Consider the following 21,701-nt stretch of genomic DNA (forward strand, 5'->3'; position numbering starts at 1 on the left):
ATCCCAACTTAAACGTCTAATTGTTTAAACTGATTAATACCCGAATCTTCCCGAATCTCCGAACATGTAGATTATGGAACTTCTGGACTACGAGCAAGGTAAGAAATTAATGAATTTTGACTTTGACTTGAATGTAATTATAGTGATTATTATCGTTTCGTTGGTATCAGGCTTAGTTTTGATCCATCATTTCTAATGTTTTCCTTTTGTTTCAATGTCTTTTTTTCTTTGTCTTTAGGGCTGAGATCCTTGATTCTATTGCATTTAGAATGGGCCTCGTTGCTGCAATTAAATCTAAAGTTATTGGTTGGTCAAGCTATTGGTTTGATGATCACTGCATCCCACAACCCAGCTGAAGATAGCCAATGAGTCAGATGAGAAGTTGGAAGATTCAGTTAAAAAATTGATCCTCAAGATGAACATGAAAGGTGAAGGTTTAGTTTTGATGGGCATGGATACACGAGATAGCTCAGAAAAGTTAGCCTTGTCAGCAGCTGATGGAGTTAAAGCTATGGATACCTGTGTTCGTGATCTTGGGCTTTTAACGACACCACAATTACACTATATAGTTTATGCTTACAACAAAAGTTTAGGTGAACCTACAGAATCTGGTTATTTCAACAAATTTTCGGGTGCTTTTGACGATAATGGCGCCTTGAGAATATGTAATGGTGATAGATAGCCGCTTTATTTTGCCTTTACGTCAAAGGATTGCTATCTGATTGCAAACTTGAAGATAAATTGACTATCCAAGTCGTCCAAACTGCTTATTCAAATGGCAAGACAACTCAGTTTCTCAGAAATACTGTTGGTGTCAATGTAGAGTATACAGCCACTGGGGTTAAACATCTGATGCGTAAAGCTGCTGACTGTGATATTTCAATATTTTTCGAATCTAATGGTCAATTTAATATCAACAGTTTATATCAACAGTTTATTTTAATCAAGATAATAGTTTGCTTTTATCAGGCAACTGGTAATGCAATATCAGATCTTCTTCTGGTTGAAGCAATTCTCAGAGCTAAAGATTGGAACATTGAAGATTGGGATGCAATTTATGAAACTTCTCCATCAAGATTGTTGAAATTAATTGTTCCAGATCGCAAATTTTTAAAGACTAATGATCCATCAATAAATATTAAAAACAGATTTTAAAATTTCGCGCAGATCCACATTACTTGCATTTGGCACATAAACCTATGAGTAAACAACGAATATTTTGAGGCAAAACAAATTGAAAACTGGTGTAGCATTTGGGAACCTTCCCTTGTAGTTTTTCCTATTTTGATATAAATGCAAAATTTAAAGGAGAAGTAAAGATTTCGAGAACTTTTTTGAAAGTAAAAAAACGTTTATTGAAGATCAGATTAATAAAGAATTATTTGTGGGTACATTGTCAGAAATCAAGATTGAGTTGTATAAATCATTCAATTAAGAGTACATAATAAGTTAGAAATCAAAATTTTCGTCAAAATGCTTTGCTGAATGAGCAATGTCCTGATTGAGTTTAACCAAGTTTTCTTGATACACCATCAGCACGACGAACTGAGACTCTGGGAAATGGAGCTGAATTGAAAAAAAGCTGCATTGGTGATGCGTTTTCTGGTCGCGAATGCATACGAACGTCGATTATCTCTAAATCTTCGAATACAATGGTTGGTCGTCTTCGGAAAGTTCGGCGAATTGGTACCACTGGTTCATTTGGGGCGTCTGGGTTCACTTGGGGTATTTGGTTTATTGAGTTCTTATCTGGAGATTTGAGTAGTCCAGGCATCTTTGATGTTGTTTGCTTTTGATTCCTTTAGAATGGTATCGATAATGTAGAAATAAAATAGACAAGTTTACTTTGCAGAGTTTTATTTAAACAATAAAACAATTTAAAGTTGAGATAAATTGGAAGTAAAGTTTTTAAACTTGAGTTGATTTCAAATAACAGCAGACTTTTGATTTTTGAAGTGTGAATTTGAAATTTATTTGATTTGAAAACAAAGAAGCAGAGAAATAGAGCACTGCTCGCCATCTACGGACAATAATGTTAACAAACTTAAGCGGTTTTTTCATAAAATCTTCTTATCCCAACTTAAACGTCTAATTGTTTAAACTGATTAATACCCGAATCTTCCCGAATCTCTTACCCTAAGGATAGCCTAGGAAAAGGAAATTGATAATTGGAAATAATTAAAGTTTAATGTTCGAAGTTTGATTGATTTGACAGTTGAGTTTGACAGCGACCTTGGAGGAAATTGTTGGTTGAAAAAATGCGATCATTTAAGTGCGAAGTAAAGCAAACAAAAATCTAATCGATCTAAAATTTAAGTATGACTAGCTATTCAGATGGTTTAATAAATAAGATTGAACTTTATTCATATCAGCGCCATCCTTGCGTTTGGAAATTCCGATTAGGAGCTTTATTTGGATCATCTTTTCGGTTTTTACCTTCCTGCTTTCGCTTGGCGGCAATCTGGGTTAATATGGGAATCAATGGGTCCAGGTTAATCTCTGTCTTTGATTTTTTAACTTTAACCCTTTTTTCGTCTCCTAAAAAAGGCTGTCCGTAATCATCCAAATCATTTAATTCACTATCATCGCCGATTTGAATATCGAAAGCATCTTTATTCAAATAACTGGCCATTTTATCATCACTGCTGGAAAGAAAAATGAAATTAAACTTCAGTAACCACAATTAGACATGGTACATACCTGATTTGGGCTTCAACTGATTCACACAGTTGATTGTTATAGACACAGTTTAATGGTATAATTCCTCTTGATTCTGCTTTCCATATCAACAGTTGTTGTATAAACAGAATAATCAAACACATTTCATCATTTTTCATGATCATAACTGTTTTGGCTTGTTAGTGGAATACAGGTGTTTCATTGAATTTTACAAACAATTATGACTTTTGGCTGGAAAATCAGACTAAAGGTGAGGCTTTTTATTAGATTAAGATTATCTTGAATCTAGTAATAAAATGGTCAGACATGGTTTGTATGAAATGGTCATCGAGATGTTACGATGAGGTGTTATGATCATTTTGATGGAGTCATTTGTTAAATAAACAGATCAGACAGTTCATTACAAATCATCTTGCATCCTGGTTAATCACGCAAATATCACAGCAATAAATAGCTCCAAGTTGTAGCATAAATGTCATTTCCTCTGTATAATTTATACCAAACTGATTCCATTCAGTAAAGTCAATTATTTTAGTGAAAATATCTCAACGTCAATCATCAACAGTTGTCTATTGTCTATCAACAGAGATGTAGCCAGATAATTGTATCAAAATGGTTCCTGTAAACAGATTTAAAGATGTAAATATAGAAGGGTGGCAACACAGATACAGGAACATAAACATCAGCCATTAATTTCAAACCACCAAAACAAATTGAACAATTAAAAATCAGAACAATGAATCATGCAAGAGTAATGAGAAATAAAAGAGAGAGAAAAAAACGAATAAGAAATTGTCACTTCAACTTGACAGCTTTCATCATTATCAAATTGAGATTTTTTCTTTTGTTGTAACAGTTTCTTGTAGCTGATTGTTTAATAAAAATAGGTAAACATTGTTAACTTACTTCCACCTTTTTCTTCCAAATTATTACTATTCAAATAACAGCTCAAGTTTCTTGACTTTTAGATAGTTATTTCAAAGATAAAACTGATTTAAACGAGATAAAAGTCGCAATTAAGCTTAATTATAAAGTATTTTAATTAAAAATGGGAAACGAAAAAACAAGAGCTCCTTTTTAGCTCCCTCTGCAGATTGAATAGAGAGTTATTACTCATTTTTGTTGTATTGCTGTAAACTTCTTACCACTTTTCTTGTCTGTTTCAATTCATTATATCGAATTGCATTATCGTTGGACTATCATCGGCATTTTATAGCACATACTAACCTCAATAATATAATCACTGTTTCTTATCTACAACACTGTACAAATTTACAAGTTTATTAGGCTTCATATCAAATTGCTACTCACCGTTGTACCAACGGCTTCAAAATATGTGTTCATTGTCTTCACAGTTTCAAGCATATGCTAGCAAGCATCCTAAATCAAACCCAGACCATGTAGATTATGGAACTTCTGGGCTACGAGCAAGGTAAGAAATCAATGAATTTTGACTTTGACTTGAATGTAATTATAGTGATTATTATCGTTTCGTTGGTATCAGGCTTAGTTTTGATCCATCATTTCTAATGTTTTCCTTTTGTTTCAATGTCTTTTTTTCTTTGTCTTTAGGGCTGAGATCCTTGATTCTATTGCATTTAGAATGGGCCTCATTGCTGCAATCAAATCTAAAGTTATGAATGGACAAGCTATTGGTTTGATGATCACTGCATCCCACAACCCAGCTGAAGATAATGGAATCAAATTGATTGACTGTACTGGATCTATGTTGGAAGAATCATGGGAACCTATTTGTACTGAATTAGCCAATGAGTCAGATGAGAAGTTGGAAGATTCAGTTAAAAATTTGATCCTCAAGATGAACATGAAAGGTGAAGGTTTAGTTTTGATGGGCATGGATACACGAGATAGCTCAGAAAAGTTAGCCTTGTCAGCAGCTGATGGAGTTAAAGCTATGGATACCTGTGTTCGTGATCTTGGGCTTTTAACGACACCACAATTACACTATATAGTTTATGCTTACAACAAAAGTTTAGGTGAACCTACAGAATCTGGTTATTTCACCAAATTTTCGGGTGCTTTTGCAAATTTGGTAAGTTCTCTTTTCTTTTGTTTATGTTTGTATGTCTTTATTAACACCTACTTAACTCTTTCTGATTCCCTTTAGTGTGCTTCGTTGAAATCAACAGTTAAAAGTTACAAACCTTTGTTGAATATTGATTGTGCTAACGGTGTTGGTGGAATCAAAATGAAACTCATGAAATCTTTATTAGAACCTTATTTGACAATTAATATTCACAATTCTGGAAACGGTGTGGTTAACCATAAATGCGGGTCTTTTTACGTCGAAACTGATATGAAAGAGCCAATTGGTTGCTCGTGTAAACCAGGTGAACGATGGGCATCGTTTGATGGGGATGTTGATAGAATTATTTATTACTACAAAAGAGGTGACGATAATGGCGCCTTGAGAATATGTAATGGTGATAAGATAGCCGCTTTATTTTGCCTTTACGTCAAAGGATTGTTATCTGATTGCAAACTTGAAGATAAATTGACTATCCAAGTCGTCCAAACTGCTTATTCAAATGGCAAGACAACTCAGTTTCTCAGAAATACTGTTGGTGTCAATGTAGAGTATACAGCCACTGGGGTTAAACATCTGATGCGTAAAGCTGCTGACTGTGATATTTCAATATTTTTCGAATCTAATGGTCATGGTTCGATTCTTTATAATGATAAAGCTTACAACTTGGTTCAAAATACTGTACGAACTGACTCAACAGGATCTGCTAAACTATTGCTTCAAGTTTTCGATCTTATGAATCAGGTTAATATCAACAGTTTATATCAACAGTTTATTTTAATCAAGATAATAGTTAATTCTGGTTGTATTAATTTCCGTTTTTTTATTTGCTTTTATCAGGCAACTGGTGATGCAATATCAGATTTTCTTCTGGTTGAAGCAATTCTCAGAGCTAAAGATTGGAACATTGAAGATTGGGATGCAATTTATGAAACTTCTCCATCAAGATTGTTGAAATTAATTGTTCCAGATCGCAAATTTTTAAAGACTAATGATATCGCAACAGTTGTTTTGGAACCAGCAGGATTACAGGATGATTTAAATCAAATGATTGCCACTTTTGGTGAAGACAGTCGTGTAATTGTCCGACCCTCTGGAACTGAAGATCTTGTCAGAGTCTATGCAGAATCTAAAACACAAGAAAAAGCTGATCAACTGGCTGAAAAAGTCCGTGAACTTGTTGAAAAATATTCAAAAAATCGAAAGATTGATTGAATTCATTAGGCCTGAAAAATTGTGTGCTTTAATATAATCAGTCAACGATCTGGCATTTAATTTGATCAATTTTGATATTTTTATAAGCAATAATTAATCAAGTCAAACAATTGAAAGCTTATTCATCAATTTCATTTGTTTAACTAACTTCTCTTTTAATCTAAAAAGCAATATTTTCTAATTTTACCCACAAAAACAATCTTATCAATTACACCTCGTTTCCGATTTAAATGGCAATCTTACATTACCCTTTATTAATGTAACCAAACTGGCTCAATCAATTTCCAGCATTTAATCTCTAACTCATGCGATCTCTTTGTTAATTTTAATCAAATCTATTTATTTTGAGAAAGGGAAACAAGAATAAAAACATTTTTGAAAAAGTGAATTACTTTTCTATTTTTTTCACGGCTAACAATTGTTGATCTTCAACAAACATGGATCTTGGTCATTTCCCATGCAAGTCACAATTAGTTACTTTTTTCTTGATTGAAACATGATCATCACTATTGACTTATCAAGATTGTTATTTAAAATCAATGCGTCAACTAGTTTAACCCTATTTCCAGCATCCCAATTTCAACTATTGAAACTAAAATTGAAATGAAGATTTTTTTAAATACGCAATAAAACTAATGGGTAATATCAAGAGTACAATAGTAATCAATATCTGAAAAAAATGGCAAACAATTGACCGGAACGGTTAGTTGAGGTTTAGAAGGGTTACTATCTACCTGTTCAACCTATGCTTTTGCAACTAGTCAAACAGCTCCTGGAAACAATAAGATGTTGGGGGGGAAACATAATCCCCTTGGATGAAACCCAGCCTCACCGTTTGGCATGGATGTGCAAGATGATATCAACTCTACTTCATCATTTCTCTTCCTCTTTACAGTTATCCTCTTAAAATTGAAGAGAGCCAGTAAATCAATAGAGCGCACTGAAAGATTCAAAAAAAGACAATCAATAAAATCGTTTATTCTTACAGTATCTAATGTTGTTCAAGTTACAGAATAGGATTTCTAATGCCATTGCATCAGGTTAACAAATTTCTGATAATAGATGGCTCTCTTTTCTTGGGTGTGTTTAGTTTTTTTAGTTTTCCACTCAAGAAAGTTATCTTGATACTTTCTTGAGTTATTGTGTATATTTTATTAGTAAATTCATTAGGGTATTTTCATTTTCTGGAATTTAACCATGATACCCTATAAATTGTTGTTTATACTTTTGTTACTTGTAAATCACAGTTGTTCTCAGTCTTATAATTCAATCGAATCATTCCCCGAATCAACTTCGAATGATAAACAGTTAAGGAATAATTATGTGGATAACCAATACATCAGTCAACATCATTCATCATCAACAAATAGTGATCATACATTAACTGCCAAGTTTACCGGCGGAGTGGTTAACTCTCGGTTAACTTTAAAACTTTCTGCCAGTCCATACATTATAGGTGAAAATATTCTCATAGAGAAAAATGGTGACCTCATCATTGAACCAGGGGTTGAATTAAGGTTCAATCATCGTAAAAGTGTAACAGTTTATGGCTCTATCCAGGCTAAGGGAACTGAAGATCAAAAAATTATATTCACACGCAATGAAAAGAATCCAGATTATTCATACTCATCATATCAAAGCCAAAATTCATCTGTGATCTCAAGCCTTAGTTCAGTTGCATGGCCTGATGTAAGATTGGTTGATGGTGATCTGCCCTCTGAAGGTCGAGTCCAAATTAAATATTCGGGGCGATGGCACAGTGTCTGTACCAATTCAAAGAATTGGACTCTTTCTGATATTCAAGTTGTTTGTCGTGAATTGGGATTCAATGGTGGCCATTGGTATTCATGGTTACCTAGGCATAATGATTCTCGTCAACTTATGTTTGAATATCCTGGCTGCACTGGATCTGAATCTAGTTTACTTGATTGCCCAAACTGGGTAAGAGGTCGTCGAATTGGAAGTGGCATTTGTGATTACCATGCAGATATTGGTATTCGATGTAATCGTCAGTTATACAGTCCACCATCATCCCCCTTGATTCCAGCTTATTGGTCAGGATTAAGGTTTATCCGTTCATCTTCACGGTCAACTTTACTTTTTAATGATCGGGTTCGTCGGGAGATTTCACGGTCTATTCTTGAAAATGTGATCATCACTTATGCTGGAGAAGATATTGACGGTGAACCTGTTGCTGCAATCTATTCAGTTGGAGTTCCTCCCCAACTAAATCGAGTTGAAGTCAAATGGTCTGCAGCTACTGGTCTTAACATTTCCGATCCAATTGATGGAATATCCATTGTAGATTCTTCTTTCTCTGACAACCGAGGTTATGGAATATTCATCAACAGCTCCTTTGGAAGTGTTACTCTTAAAGGTTTAAGAGTAAGAAATAATGGTGCTGATGGTATTCGTTATATTACCCATGAGTCAATTGGAGACGGACAATCATTTTCAGAATCTACTGAATTAGATGGATCTCAAGTATATCCTTTGATATTAACCCATGGCCAAAGCAAAGAGTCCCGAGTTGAAAATCCTGCTTGTCGCTATTTTGAAATTCCAACTGATTTGAAATCTAGAGGAATTCAATTAACCGCCCATTTCCCCTACTTAATGAGTGAATCTTATTGGGGTGACGTCAGGGACTATCATTTGAGCCGAGATGGCTACATAGAAGTCTATGAAGGATATACACGAACGGTTATTTCTCGATTTCAAATTCGCAACTCAACTCGTCCACCAAGCTTTACCTCTCGCGAAGGTAAACTCAGGATTTGCTATGTGCCCGCTGTTTTGAAAAGATTAACATTCAGTATGATTGTCGTTGCTGACATGGGTAGAGCTTACGATTTGAATGTTACAGATTGTAATATTCAAAATAACAATGGTCGAGGTATTTGGGTTGAGAATCAAAGAGCAGGAACAGTTGTTAATCGAACGCAAGTTTCAGGTCATGATTATGTGGCTGGCATCAACATTGCCTCTGGAACTGGAGATGTAATTATCAATCAAACAACCATTGTTGATAATATTGGTGATGGAGTTAATGTCACATTAGCTGGAGGTTATAAACACATTGATAGATCAACAATTTCTCGTAATTCACTCCGTGGTGCAGCTTTTTGGTTCAATGAATCTTCCCATTATTTGATTGTCCCTAATGAAAATCATGTTAGTTATTCAGTTATCGCTGATAACCTGGAGGGTGGTCTTTTAATGGGTAATGTTTGTCTTGCTGAATCTTTTTGGAATATATCAATGAACTCATTTGATGCTAATTTGGGCGACGCAATTGTTTACCAGTCATGTTGGGATCCTGATTATGGAAGACGTGATGAAATTTTGATAACAAACAATCGATTCACCCGAGGAGCTCGGCTTGCTATTAATATTGCTCCAGCTTTTCATTTTCGTGCAAGTTTAATCGCTCATAATTACTTCGAAGGGCATGCTAAAGGTGTTCTCTACATTAATAACTGGAATTATGTTTATGACGATTATCGTTATCGTGATGTTGAAGCTGTCATTGATATTCGAGAAAATCATTTTATTCGCAACCGAGGTCCATTTGTGGTCAATATTGGTCTTCAAGAATCTAATGAAAGACAAAAATTAAATTTCGAACGCAACATTCTCAAAGACAATGTTATTCGTGAAATGTTTGACAGACTCAATCCTAGATCACGTGTTGCTGCTGTTGTTGTTATTTCTTCAAGCAATTGTAAAGTTAATTTGAATAATCTAATTAATCCAGAATCAACTTATGAGCTTGGATCTCATTTGGAACATCATGCAAAAACAATTGATGCTACACGGAATTATTTTGGACAAATGAGAGGAGAATATCCATCAAGACAAATTTATAAACGTATTTTTGACCGTAAAAACCGTTACAACATGGCCATGATTAAGTTTCTGCGATATAGAACTTCTGAGAATATATTTGATAATGAAGACTATCTATCTTCAGACAAAGAAAAGGAAAGAGACAAATACAGTCCATTTATTGAAGGTAACATAATTGGTGGAGAAATGGCTGCTGAGATACTCCAATTGGAGTCTAAAACATACAGAGTTTCTGAAGATATTCTTGTTAAGCCTGGCTCTCGTTTGATAATCACTGAAGACACTGTTCTTTCATTTGATCAGTCAATTGGAATGATGATTCAGGGCCACGTGGAGTTTAAAAGCCAAACCATGAATCGAATCAAATTTACATCATCAGGAACTTTTGGATCATCATCTCAACCAACCATTACTTCAAGTGTCAATCAAGTTTGGAAAAGTCCATCTATCCCTAGCAAAGTCAATTCAACAATACCAGTGACAGGAGATAGATTCAAAGCTATTGGCAACCGATCAGCCCGAGCAACAACTAGTGGTTTTGGTTCAACGAGTGGAAGAGTCCGTCTTAGTAGAGGAGATTATGGATTGTTGGAAGTGCAAATGGACAATGGAAGATGGGGGTCAGTTTGTTCTTATGGTTTTGATATCGTTGACGCTTCAGTTGTTTGTCAACAGCTTGGTTTAGTTGTTAACTCTCGTGACTGGTTATTGGAAAAGAATCAATTTACTTCATCATCCAATTTAGAATCATCAGTTGTTTTAAGCAATGTTCAATGCACTCCCCTGGACAATGACATTTTACGTTGTAAAGCTGAAAATCGAACACGAGGTGATTTTGATAATTCGTGCCTTTCTGAAGTGGGAATCAAATGTTATCGACCTTCATGGAGTGGTGTCCGCTTTGGAATGTCTGCTGATCAAACTGAAATCAAACACATTGAAATTGAAAAAGCTGGACTCTTTGACTACGCCTCTAACTCATTCAGACCAGCATTACAAATTGATTTTAATCGTCACCGTCTATTTAATGTAAAAATCACGGAAAACAATGATGCTGGTATAGGTATTATGTGGAATGACTTTTTTAATACAAGAGAATCTTTAGAAATATCCAATTCTGAGATCCGTAAAAATGCTTTCCATGGAATTATCTCTCATTCTCAAGGATTAGTTTTGGTAAATTCACATATTCAAGAAAATGCTGGAAGTGCCTATCACTATGAACCCATGGTTAATAAATGGGAGCAAATGGATCTTAAATCCTGGATTGCTCCTCGTGATCCAAAATCAATCAAAACATTACCTGAAGATGGAGTCAACTTGACTCTTGATCCCTCACAAAGTGATCATTTGTATGTCAAAATAACATCTAAGCCCGCAAGTCTCTCTAAATTTTCATTCAACATCAAAACTCGAGAAACTTATGCTATTGGAATCATGGTTTTGAATCCAATATTTGAAGGTTTCACTGACCGATTGACAATGTATAATAAAAACAACCCAAAAGCACCTGAATATGATTTGAAAGCAAACTTATCATCTTTTCCATTCTGGATTTACTCGTTTGAAGTGAGCTTTGATTATGATGCTGGACACACCCCAAAAGGCGATATCATTCTTTACTTTGTGACAAAAAAGATAACCTTTGAGGATTACTTGGATTTAGACTTGACTGAGCAGCAAGAAGAAAAGAACCGTAAAATCAAGACTACAATTATTAAAGGTAACTTGTTTCAAGGAAATCGTCATGGTTTCTCGGCCAGCCATTACAATCGTAATATTGGAACAAATGGTGATTTCTTTTATCGCCATTGCAATGAAACATTCATCTTGAACACAAATTCTTTCATCAACAATACCAAAGAATCATTGCTCATCGATGCTCCTCTTTATGATCCTGGCTTGAGTGCATTAGCCGAAATTAATTATACTTTGATAAACAACAAATTTATTGGCAATTCTAAAGGCATTTATCAAGAAAGTCGCAATTATCGTGGATCAAACAATTTGTATCATTGGACAGTTAATGGGTCAATATTTGAAAACAATGCCAATGGAGGGGTGATTCTTTATCTTCCCTATGTTTGGCAATATAATGAAAACTTTACGCATTCAATATCCGTTCATAACAATTCTTTCCGTCGAAATACAAATTTCGAGTTCACAATTGATGGACATTTTGCTCGTTTTAACATGTCTCGAAACATTTTTCAAGATAATAAGTGCAAAGATGGTCTGTTTACAATCACTGGTATGGAAAAAGCAATGCTTATAGAGGACAATGACATCGTTCAAAACAGTGGGCGTTACATGGTTGAATTTAATGTTGAAAGTCATGCTGATATGTTTGGAATAGTTCAAGCTTATTTTAGACGTAATCGTATTTTGGAAAATTCTGATGAAAGTCGTTTGACTGGAATTCGCCGTGACCACCATAACCCCGCTAGTTACTCAATGGCATTGAGAGGAGTTCAATATATCAACATAACTCGTAATTTGATACGAAATGATGCACTTCTTTTCGAATTTATTGCTGGAGTCTTAACTGGTTCTCTTCAAAACCGAATCAATGTTGTTGAAAATTGGTGGGGCACTGCCAACTCAACGCGAATTAAAGAACGTATATTTGATTTTGATGACTGGAATAGCTATGCTATTGCCAACTTTAGTCCCATGTTAACAACCGAATCAATTGATGCTGCACTTGTCAACGCTGATCTTAGAGAAGCATTCATGGATCTAGATAGACCTTTTGGGGGAAGAATTCATTCCTCTTTAACTTTAACCAAACGTGATAAGCCTTATATAATTAATGCTGATTTAACTGTCCTTCCTGGAGCTAATTTAACCATTCAACCTGGCGTTGTTCTTGAATTTTATCCATCCGTTGGTATTTTAGTTCTTGGAGATTTAGTTGCTTACGGAACTCGAGAAGATTGGATAACAATGAGACCATATTCCAGTCATTATAATGGTATTGAATTGAAAGATGGTCTGGAAATTGATGTTATAAGGGAAAAAAGATCAATATCAATGGCTCGAATTTCAGATCTTTCAGAGGTACGACTTTGTCATACTGAAGCATGTGAGGAATGGAAACAGGGAAATCGTCATGACGGTTTTCTTGAGATCTTCAATCGTACAACAATGCAATGGATTCCAATCTGTGATGAGCGATTCTCAGAGAGAAACGCTCAGGTAGTTTGTTCTTCTTTGGGCTATTCACGTCTTAATGTTCATCTTCGTAGAGGCCCACGAATAGATATGAGTCCTACTTATACCTCACGAGTTCGCTATTGGCCACATCCTCTCCAATGTTCTGGCAAAGAATCTAAAATTACTGAATGTGAAATTAGACTTAATGGATATACCAATGAAACTCAAGGATGTCATCATGATGGTAAATCTTTCGTATACATCTTTTGTGGTCCTCTTGAAAAGGAGAAGGAAGATAAATATTGGGGTGGATTAAGATTTGCCATTCCTGATTTCGAAAAGCCAACTGATGCAAGTTTCCAACTTCCAACCAGGTCACACCAAGAGCCTAGATCTAGATTACAGTATGTTGAAATTTTAGGAGCTGGAATTTTACATGGTGAACGGAATGCTGCCATTCAAATAATTCAGCGAGATGTTGGATTAGAGTTTGTAACTGTCCGAAATTCAGCTTATCATGGAATTGAAGCTATCGCTCCGGAAAAACACCTTATCTTTCACAATCTTGATCTCACAAATAATTTAGGCTCAGGTCTTAATTACTTATTACTTAACGGAGCTTCTACTGACATGCCTTTCCTGCCTTACATCCCGTTGAAAGAGTCAACTTTACCTTACAACGTTTTTAGTTTTGTTGACATTTGTGATACAAACAAAAACTTGGTCATCGATCAACGTCTCATACTTTATTTCAAATATGATTCTCGAGCGGTAGATTGTGTTAAAATTATCCGATCCTCTGTTAAATCCAAAAAAGTTGGCTTTCGACTTCTTCAATTCAATTTGTTCAACTCATCCAGTTATAGTGCAACAACTGATTTCATTCGTGTCTATGATGGTGATATATTCAATCAAACAACTAAATTAATTGCCGAAATGGGTGTTAGCAATGAACATCGTCGTCAAGCAAGTGAACTTCAATATTACAAATCATCCGAAGATTCCCTTTCAGTTCGTATCCACGCCTCTGGTGCCTCTGGTATCTATGGATTTGTGGCTGAGATAACTACAAGTCCAATTTCTTACTTTATCGGTCGTGGTTTATTCCATAACGTTACCAATTCCCAAATTTACAACAACAGTTTAGGAGGAATGATTTACAAAAGTGTTGGAGAAACATCACCTTCGGTTTCCATTTTGCGAAGCTCGTTTGAGTCAAATTGTTTGTCCATTTTTGGTAATTTCACTACTTGTCCGTCCGCTATCTTCCTTCATCTCCAAAACACACCTCACTTTTATTTTCAAAATAATTTGATTAAAAACAATGATGGAGGATTAAGAATAAGAGTCAATGCTCAAAATGCTGCCGCCGCTTTACATGCCTATATTGTTAATAATTTGTTTATTGACAATCATAAAAGAGAAGCTTTGTATATTCGTGGACCTGATAGTGGCTCCTATCAAATTGTCATTATTCGTCGCAATTACTTTAATCATAACTTATCACCCCACAAGAACAACATTTATTTATCCAAAATCTTGTTCAATTTCACTGAGAATGTTATGGTACGAAACTATGGTCGTCATCAACTGGCTGTAGTTGGTTTTGACATTTCCTATTCCCATCAAACAATCTATCGTAATTGGTTTTACAACAATTTTGCCAGCCATTGGGAAGAAAAGAGTACAATATTTGCCACTAATTCCGGTCAAAGATATGATTACAATTATTTAGTCAATCCTGATAACAATTTTGAAATCGCCACAATGAACCAATCCTTGCCCGATTTATCGAAAGCACTTGTTGATGCAAGTTTCAATTGGTGGGGTTTCAATGAAACGGCTGCTGTTGCTGGTCGTATTCGTGATGCTAATGACTACCGAGAATTATTATCAGTCAGATTTGCGCCTTATTTAACAAGTAATGCCTCAGTCTTGTCTGGTATTTGTTCTGGAGGCTGGACTAAGATTGGTGATACTTGTTTCCTTTATTTCGGGGCTCGACTAACTCATAGTGAGGCCAAACATTTTTGCGAATTGCAGAACTCAACTATGCCAGTAGTTAAAGCACATTTTGAAGAATTGACTAATTATCTTTACGAATCAGAAGAAACATATCATCGACGTTTCTATCCTGTTTGGGTTCAATCTTTAGGTTTTCTTGAAAAAGGCTGTACCATTTTATTGGATGGTAAAATACAAAGTTATCAGTGCAATGAAAGACTACCTTTCCTCTGTGAACGAGCACCAACCATAGGAATCACTTTATTCTGGTTGGATGGATCACCTTTTGGACTTGCAATCATATCAATTTCATTGGTCACTGCTATTTTGACATTCCTTTGCCTATTATGTTGGACATGTAAATCACGTGAACGTCATAAGGAGAAATTGGAAAGACACAATTCAATTCGAGCCTCAATTAGATCAAATAGATCCTTTTCATCTTCAGCATCTTTGAGTGAAATTGCTTACAAGAGGCAAATAGAAAAGGCCATAATCATGGCTCGTGAAAATCAAGAGTCAATGGGTTCTGGAGCAATCATGAGAGCTGGATCTACCGCGATTGGAGCCAGTTCATTCAAAGGAATTACAAATCCAAATAACATTTCAAATAATGATAGTTATGATTCATTAGCAAAAGACAATTCACACTTTGTTGGATCTGATACTTCAGATGAGGTTGAATATAATCGTGTTGGTCAGCCTTCTCGTCAAGTGTTCAGAGAATTGGAAGATCGATTTTCAAAAGATCCACAGTTAGAGAATGCTAATGTTGATTATCTTTTAAGGCCAACATTTGATTTCACAATTCAAAATGAAGGCTTCAAAGAAACACCATCAATATCGCGAGCCTCTGCTGATATCTCCAAAGATTATCCTTACAATACGGGAGACTCTTCCCCTGTAAATACTTTGTCAACAATGGATACAAAACGAACAGAGGATGATGATGACGATGAAGATGATCACACAGATCAACATTCAGATTCATCATCTCCATCTCTTTCTTATCCTAGAGGTCATTCATCACCTCATCATTATGAGGAATATAAGGGCAAATCACCAACTCCTTCATCAACATTACCAGTAACCAAAGGACAATACAATCATCATCCAAATCTTCTTAATAATATCTATCCTTCACAGTCACATCATTCCGACTCTCAAATTATCAACAATTCTTCACCTTTCACAAATAGTTATAATCATCATGATTCAACTTCATCATTTAACGTCCATGGACGAAGTGGAACAATTCCTTCACTATCTGATCGTCCCTACTTAGAAACATGCCTTGATACAGACAATAATTATGATTATTTCCAATTTTCATCGACTAATCGTTACTCACCCACTGCCTCTGTAACAACCGCATCAACCAACAGAAGCCGTCCACCGTTGGAAACTGCAATGTGATTCCTATTTAATCGAACAAAACAAAGAATATTACTATAATTTTAATTACAATCGATTGTTTGTAAATTAAGCTATATGGTCACAAATTTTCGATCAAGAGTCATCCGGTTCTGAAGCTACAATTGGTGCAAGTTCATCTTACAAATTTCCGATCCACAAAAACATCCAATCAAATGAAGATCATTATTCATTAACAATGGATGATTTACTTTGTTGAATTTATTAATTTTACAATTCAAGATGGAAGGCTTCAAAGAAACAATGACTCGCGCTTCTGCTGATCTCTCAAAAGATTAACTTTATTATTCAGGAATTTTTGTTTCCTGTCAATACTATATCAAATATGATTAAAAAAGATGATCGATTTCCGTCATCGCTTTCTCTTATCCTAAACCACCAACTCCTTAAATAACTTCACCAGTTACCAAAGGACAGTACAATCATCATGCAAATCTTGACAATCACCATTTCCATTTTTCTCAATCACATCATTCCAATTCTCAACCAATTCATCATTCCTTACACAAATTACTATATAAATTTGATTCCTCTTCATCACGCACTGTCTATTGACAAATGAAAAATTCCTATATCGACTAATTGTCCCTACTTAGCAACCTGCCTTTATATACAGACAAATAAGATTATTTTAATTTTGCACCATCGTTTCTCACCCCACTGCCTCTGTGAAATGAACAAACAGAATCCGTCCACCGTTGGAAACAACAATGTAATTTTAATATAATAGACGAACAAAGATTTTAATTTTATCTTTTTATGCTGCTTAACTTTGGTAAAAATGGTCACACATTCTGGATCAAGAGTCAACCAATGCCATTTTCAAAGCAAAAACACCTTGACCCGGAGATAGCATTTGAAGTAATTCTTTGTTTTAATACTTTCTCTTGGTTTTCAACCATTTTGTGCCTTTCACTTTATTAATCATAAGTCATATTGTTACCGTCTTGTCATCATTTTTTCATCAACATCATCATCATCACTGTCTTTGACATCAATCAATTTGATTCCTGCTGCTTAACTTTTTTTTAAGCATTTTTGTACACTTACATTCACATTTAACTTGAATAAAAATGTAATAAAACTTCAATCATGTCTTATCCTTTATTATTTAATCCTTCAACTCTTCTGTTGAAGAAGAAAAAATTTGAATCAACTCTTCGAATGAAGGTTAACATTCAATTTGTTTGGGTGCTTCTGTTTTTTGATTTTAATTAGTGGGCCGATCCTGGCGGTACTGCAATGCCAGGCCAACCCGTGATAAGGTCTAAGCAAGCTCAGACACTCATCCGTTCACAAAAATATGTTCAATCGCATACCGACGGAGTGCGTCGGGTACCAGCGATCAAGCTGATAAGAACAGATACTACACTTTGATCTTAGCCTAGGAGGCCGAGAAGCGATAACTTTCACTCAGAACATTTCAGTATATAAACTTCACTTGGTAAACGAAAATTGCGGTTTACATTTTGATGGTCATTTAGAGCTCTAAATGTACTCTAACTTGTATTGGTCAGTATTGATTGTTCAACAATGACGTTTAAAGTAAAATAATTTATGATAATGAAGATTCGTTGATTAATATCTTTATTGTTGTCCAATGATAAATCCTATTAGAATTGAAAATTGGTTTTCCTTTTAGATTAACATTATTCGTGATACTGGTGACATCTAGGAAAGTTTACCTCTTAACTTAGACTTTTCTCGTATAGATGGGACTACTACTCATCACATTTTGGCTTGAGTTGCAGAAAGGAAGAAAGAAAGGGAAGTCTTCTATTTTTTCATTTCATCAAATGTTTTCATCGCTGAATTAAATGTTAAATATATTATTTAATTAAAAATATTACAATTTATCAATATGTTTTTCCATTGTCAAATAGTTAACAACATCACTGGTTGATTAAAACAAAATTAATAATTAAACATATAAAGTAGTAAATCTAAAAAGGCCGCACTCATTTACCAAACCTAAAGTCAACCTTTCTTTATATTCTCTTGACATTTTTTCCTCTTTTGTTCTTTACGTTTTTTTATACAATTACACATATATTTATATATATACATATAATAATCTTAATTATATTTATATATATATAACAATTAAATTAATGGCTCCCGTTGATCCAACGGAATTAATCAAGGCATTCAAGCCTTGCCTGACTGAATTAGGTGGCATCAAGTCAATCTCAAATGTGCCTAAATTATTCAATCTAATGAAAAGATATTCCAAAAAATTGGTCAGCCGTTGTATTTTCTGTAGTATACTTCTGTCAACAGAACCGGACATTTTACAATGGTAAGTCATGATAATTCATCTAATCCCCTTTAACTTCACCACAATCCTCTTCATCGGTGTCAATAGGATCCATGTTGACTCCCCATCAATGTTTTTTTCCTATGCTTTTCTTCTCTCACTGGTCCTTGCTGGTTTGGTCTGACTTTTGAGTCTGACTATCTAAACCCTCTCTTATCTTCAATTTTTTGTTTTCAATTTTACAGTTTTCTAGAGGAACAAGATGGATGGGAATTAATAAATGCTTGGTTAAAAGAAGGACTCAAAGGAGAAAATTATCCGTACATATGCGAACTGATTGACCTTCTTGACAAGTGCCCTATGACAGTTGAGAGGTTAAAAAAGAATGATACACCAAAGTTAGTTAAACAGCTAGCTAAAACTGCTGACAAGGAGATTTCTGATAAAGCAAAAACTGTGGTTACCAAATGGTATGGATTGATCAAAGCGAATGAAAATATTAACAATGGCAACTTAGCTCGCAAAAAAAGAAAGAAAGATAAGTCTATTGACGATGAAGACAGCAGTGATTCAACAAAGTTACGAAAGGTTAAAGGTGGAGGTGTATTGCAACAACAAGCTTCAGTTAATGATGCCACTGTTACTAATAGTTCATCTGGTGACACTGCAAACAAACCAACGTCAACAACTAAATCCATAGAGGACGATGACAGTGTTACATCTAGTAGTAAATCCGAACAGCGACCAAGAACGGCGAAGGTTTCTTTCGGTAAATCTCGAGGTTTAGGCCTTTTGGAAGACAGTAGTACTGGCTCTAGTAAACTCAAAGGTTCAAGCAAAAAAGGTGAAGAACCTCATTCAACTACAGACAAATCTGGTCCTGGTAAAAATACCAAGTTAAACAGCAAATCAGCTGACAGTTCCGCTTCAGTTTCTAGTAGTGGTCAAGCCGTTCAAGCAAAAACAGTCGCCACAGCTAAACCCAAGCATACTCTTAAAGAGGCAGTTGGTTTTATCACAGACATTGTAAATCTTTCAACCGTCGGTCCAGTCAGAAAAAGAAGAAAGTCTGAATCGAGATCAAAATCTACAACAACAGGTAGTAATGCTGCCAAAGATTCAGGTTCGGTCGAAAGTTCCAATAATGGAGATGAACAGGGTCAAGAACCAATGGATACCGATGATCTATCAGATGAGATGGACGACGAAAGGGTAGCATCAGCATCAGGAGATGATTCTAATAGTAATGCTGGCAATAATAATAATAATATTAATAATCTTAATAGTAATAATAATGATGATGATAGATTACCAATTGTTGACGTTCCTGAAATAGATAATCTTGTAATTCCTGAGATTGATGCTAGTAAATTACCAGGTGTTTTCAAATCTATTCTTAGCTATGGTAGACCATCCAATAAATCTAAAAAATCTGTTAGATGGAGAGCGGAGGATAGGCTTAAAGAAATCAGATTCTTTGAGCTTGACGAAACTGAAAGAGCCAATGTGTCTAAAGGTAATTTTGGTGATTACAGATCTATTGATATAAAAAATGAACGTCAAATGTTACAACAAATAAGGAATAAGGGTATACCAGTTGTCCCTGGGTCATCAGGGACACCAATAGCAGCACCAACAGCAGAAAAGTCGGTTTCTTATCTTCCTTGGAGACTAATTTTAATTGAGCTACCTCCAGGATTGCCTTTAACAGAAGCCGGAAGTCAATCCGAAGAAAAACGAATTCAAGCCGAAGCAACAAGAAACTCTTTGAACAGCGACTTCTTCCCAACTATTGGAACTGCTCCCGAGTATTATCCCAAGGAACCTGATCTTCTCGAACCAAGTGAAAACATTACTGGACCTCGAAAAATTCCATTAGAGGATGAAAACTTCACAGTCAACGACTTTTCTCAAGTACCACCTCCTCAGCCAAAGACTGGTGAATCTTACTCTGCTAATCGAGGATCAGTCCCCGGTCCAACAGTTCCTGTCCCAGGGTCGTTCCATACTCCAGTTCCTGGTATGGGGGGACCTCCAAGACCTCCAGGTGGTCCTATTCCTAGGACACCTTATCCTCCTGCAGGATTTGTGCCACCAGTGGCAGGATACCCACCTTACGCTGGACCTTACACTCCTCCTGTTGCTGCTATTCCACCCGGTTCTGGTCGCCTCATTCCACCTCGTCCAATACCTCCTGCTGGGTTTCAACCACCTCCTGGTGCTTGGCAATCTAGACCGCGAGTGCCTCCAATTTGTCGTAATTTCCTTAAAAATGGAAACTGCCGGTTCATGGCCCGTTGTAATTATCTTCATCAATATCCGAACTCGAACAATTCTCATGGACCAAATCCATCATCAAGTCAACCTCATATGGAATAAAGGAATCGAGTCGGTTCTTCTTTTTGTTGCTCTTCTCTACAATCTGTATTTCATCTTTACTCTCGTCATACCTCATTCATCTTTACATTGTAGCTTTGCCATTTCTCCTCATCTCTTTCATCACTCTTGACACTCATCATATCCTCTCGAACGAAATCTCTTCATGTCTTTCTCTACCTTTTGCTCTTCTAATCATTTATCCCTTCCAACTTTTGTAATTAATTGGTATGATCAGTTCGAGAATTTTTCTAATGCAAATTTTGTCACTTCTTTGTATGTTGTAATAAGGGCAATAACGATCATCCTGACGATTCTACCATTCTTCTTAAACCTCTCCACTCATCATTATCATCATCACACCTACTCAAACCTTTGTCTTGTTGTTAATTGAGAAACTTTACCTGTTAAATCAAAAATTAACCTTTTCCAGTTCGTCTATCTCTTTATTTCCATTCAATATAAAATTGTTTCACATTTGTTTTGTAGATAGACTTCTCTCTATCTCCCTATGATTTTTCCCTTTCCAATTCCTCCCAAAAAATTAAGATGTAAATAGAAATTACTCTAAAATTGCAAAAAGATTATGTTTAACTAAGAAAGAAACAAAAATAATGATAAAAATGCAAATGAAAAAATTAGAATGAACTTATGATTTATCTGTTGCTATTTATTTCACGATAC

General features: G+C 35.3%; 4 protein-coding genes, 1 non-coding gene and 1 pseudogene across 7 annotated transcripts; 4 read left to right on the plus strand and 2 right to left on the minus strand.

The window, feature by feature from the left end:
* The first annotated feature begins 36 nt into the window (after positions 1 to 36).
* LOC149093871 (phosphoacetylglucosamine mutase-like) lies at positions 37 to 1,160 on the plus strand (annotated as a pseudogene). Its single transcript, XR_016198632.1, has 2 exons — positions 37 to 98; positions 239 to 1,160. The product of XR_016198632.1 is annotated as a phosphoacetylglucosamine mutase-like (transcript).
* A 1,005-nt stretch (positions 1,161 to 2,165) lies between these two features.
* Positions 2,166 to 3,777, minus strand: LOC107359783 (uncharacterized). Of its 2 annotated transcripts, none has more exons than XM_089267471.1 (3): positions 3,586 to 3,777; positions 2,701 to 3,298; positions 2,166 to 2,645 (listed from the first exon to the last, which is right to left on the minus strand). In XM_089267471.1, the coding sequence occupies exons 2-3, from the start codon at positions 2,841 to 2,843 to the stop codon at positions 2,369 to 2,371; spliced, it is 420 nt and encodes a 139-aa protein (XP_089123597.1). In that variant the 5' UTR covers positions 2,844 to 3,298; positions 3,586 to 3,777; the 3' UTR covers positions 2,166 to 2,368. The 2 variants fall into 2 exon arrangements, with proteins under 2 accessions (XP_089123597.1, XP_015781836.1); XM_015926350.3 differs by having other exon boundaries at positions 2,166 to 2,642; positions 3,586 to 3,768.
* A 209-nt stretch (positions 3,778 to 3,986) lies between these two features.
* Positions 3,987 to 6,329, plus strand: LOC107359781 (phosphoglucomutase 3-like protein nst). Its single transcript, XM_015926347.2, has 4 exons — positions 3,987 to 4,111; positions 4,252 to 4,732; positions 4,808 to 5,470; positions 5,567 to 6,329. The coding sequence occupies exons 1-4, from the start codon at positions 4,014 to 4,016 to the stop codon at positions 5,939 to 5,941; spliced, it is 1,617 nt and encodes a 538-aa protein (XP_015781833.1). The 5' UTR covers positions 3,987 to 4,013; the 3' UTR covers positions 5,942 to 6,329.
* Positions 6,330 to 6,957: 628 nt separating this feature from the next.
* bark (C-type lectin domain-containing protein bark beetle) lies at positions 6,958 to 17,474 on the plus strand. Its single transcript, XM_015926312.3, has one exon. The coding sequence runs from the start codon at positions 7,139 to 7,141 to the stop codon at positions 16,364 to 16,366; it is 9,228 nt and encodes a 3,075-aa protein (XP_015781798.2). The 5' UTR covers positions 6,958 to 7,138; the 3' UTR covers positions 16,367 to 17,474.
* Positions 17,475 to 17,596: 122 nt separating this feature from the next.
* LOC112538622 (U2 spliceosomal RNA) lies at positions 17,597 to 17,788 on the minus strand. Its single transcript, XR_003081860.1, has one exon. It is a non-coding gene; the product is annotated as a U2 spliceosomal RNA (small nuclear RNA).
* Positions 17,789 to 18,115: 327 nt separating this feature from the next.
* LOC107359866 (serine/threonine-protein phosphatase 1 regulatory subunit 10) lies at positions 18,116 to 21,665 on the plus strand. Its single transcript, XM_015926451.3, has 2 exons — positions 18,116 to 18,683; positions 18,887 to 21,665. Exons 1-2 carry the CDS (start codon positions 18,496 to 18,498, stop codon positions 21,018 to 21,020), a joined length of 2,322 nt encoding a protein of 773 aa, XP_015781937.1. The 5' UTR covers positions 18,116 to 18,495; the 3' UTR covers positions 21,021 to 21,665.
* The last annotated feature ends 36 nt before the right edge of the window (positions 21,666 to 21,701 follow it).

The sequence above is a fragment of the Tetranychus urticae genome, chromosome 2 (assembly GCF_039701765.1).
Source record: "Tetranychus urticae isolate SD_2017Ah chromosome 2, NJAU_TeUrti_SD_1.0, whole genome shotgun sequence".
Lineage (NCBI taxonomy): Eukaryota > Metazoa > Arthropoda > Arachnida > Trombidiformes > Tetranychidae > Tetranychus > Tetranychus urticae.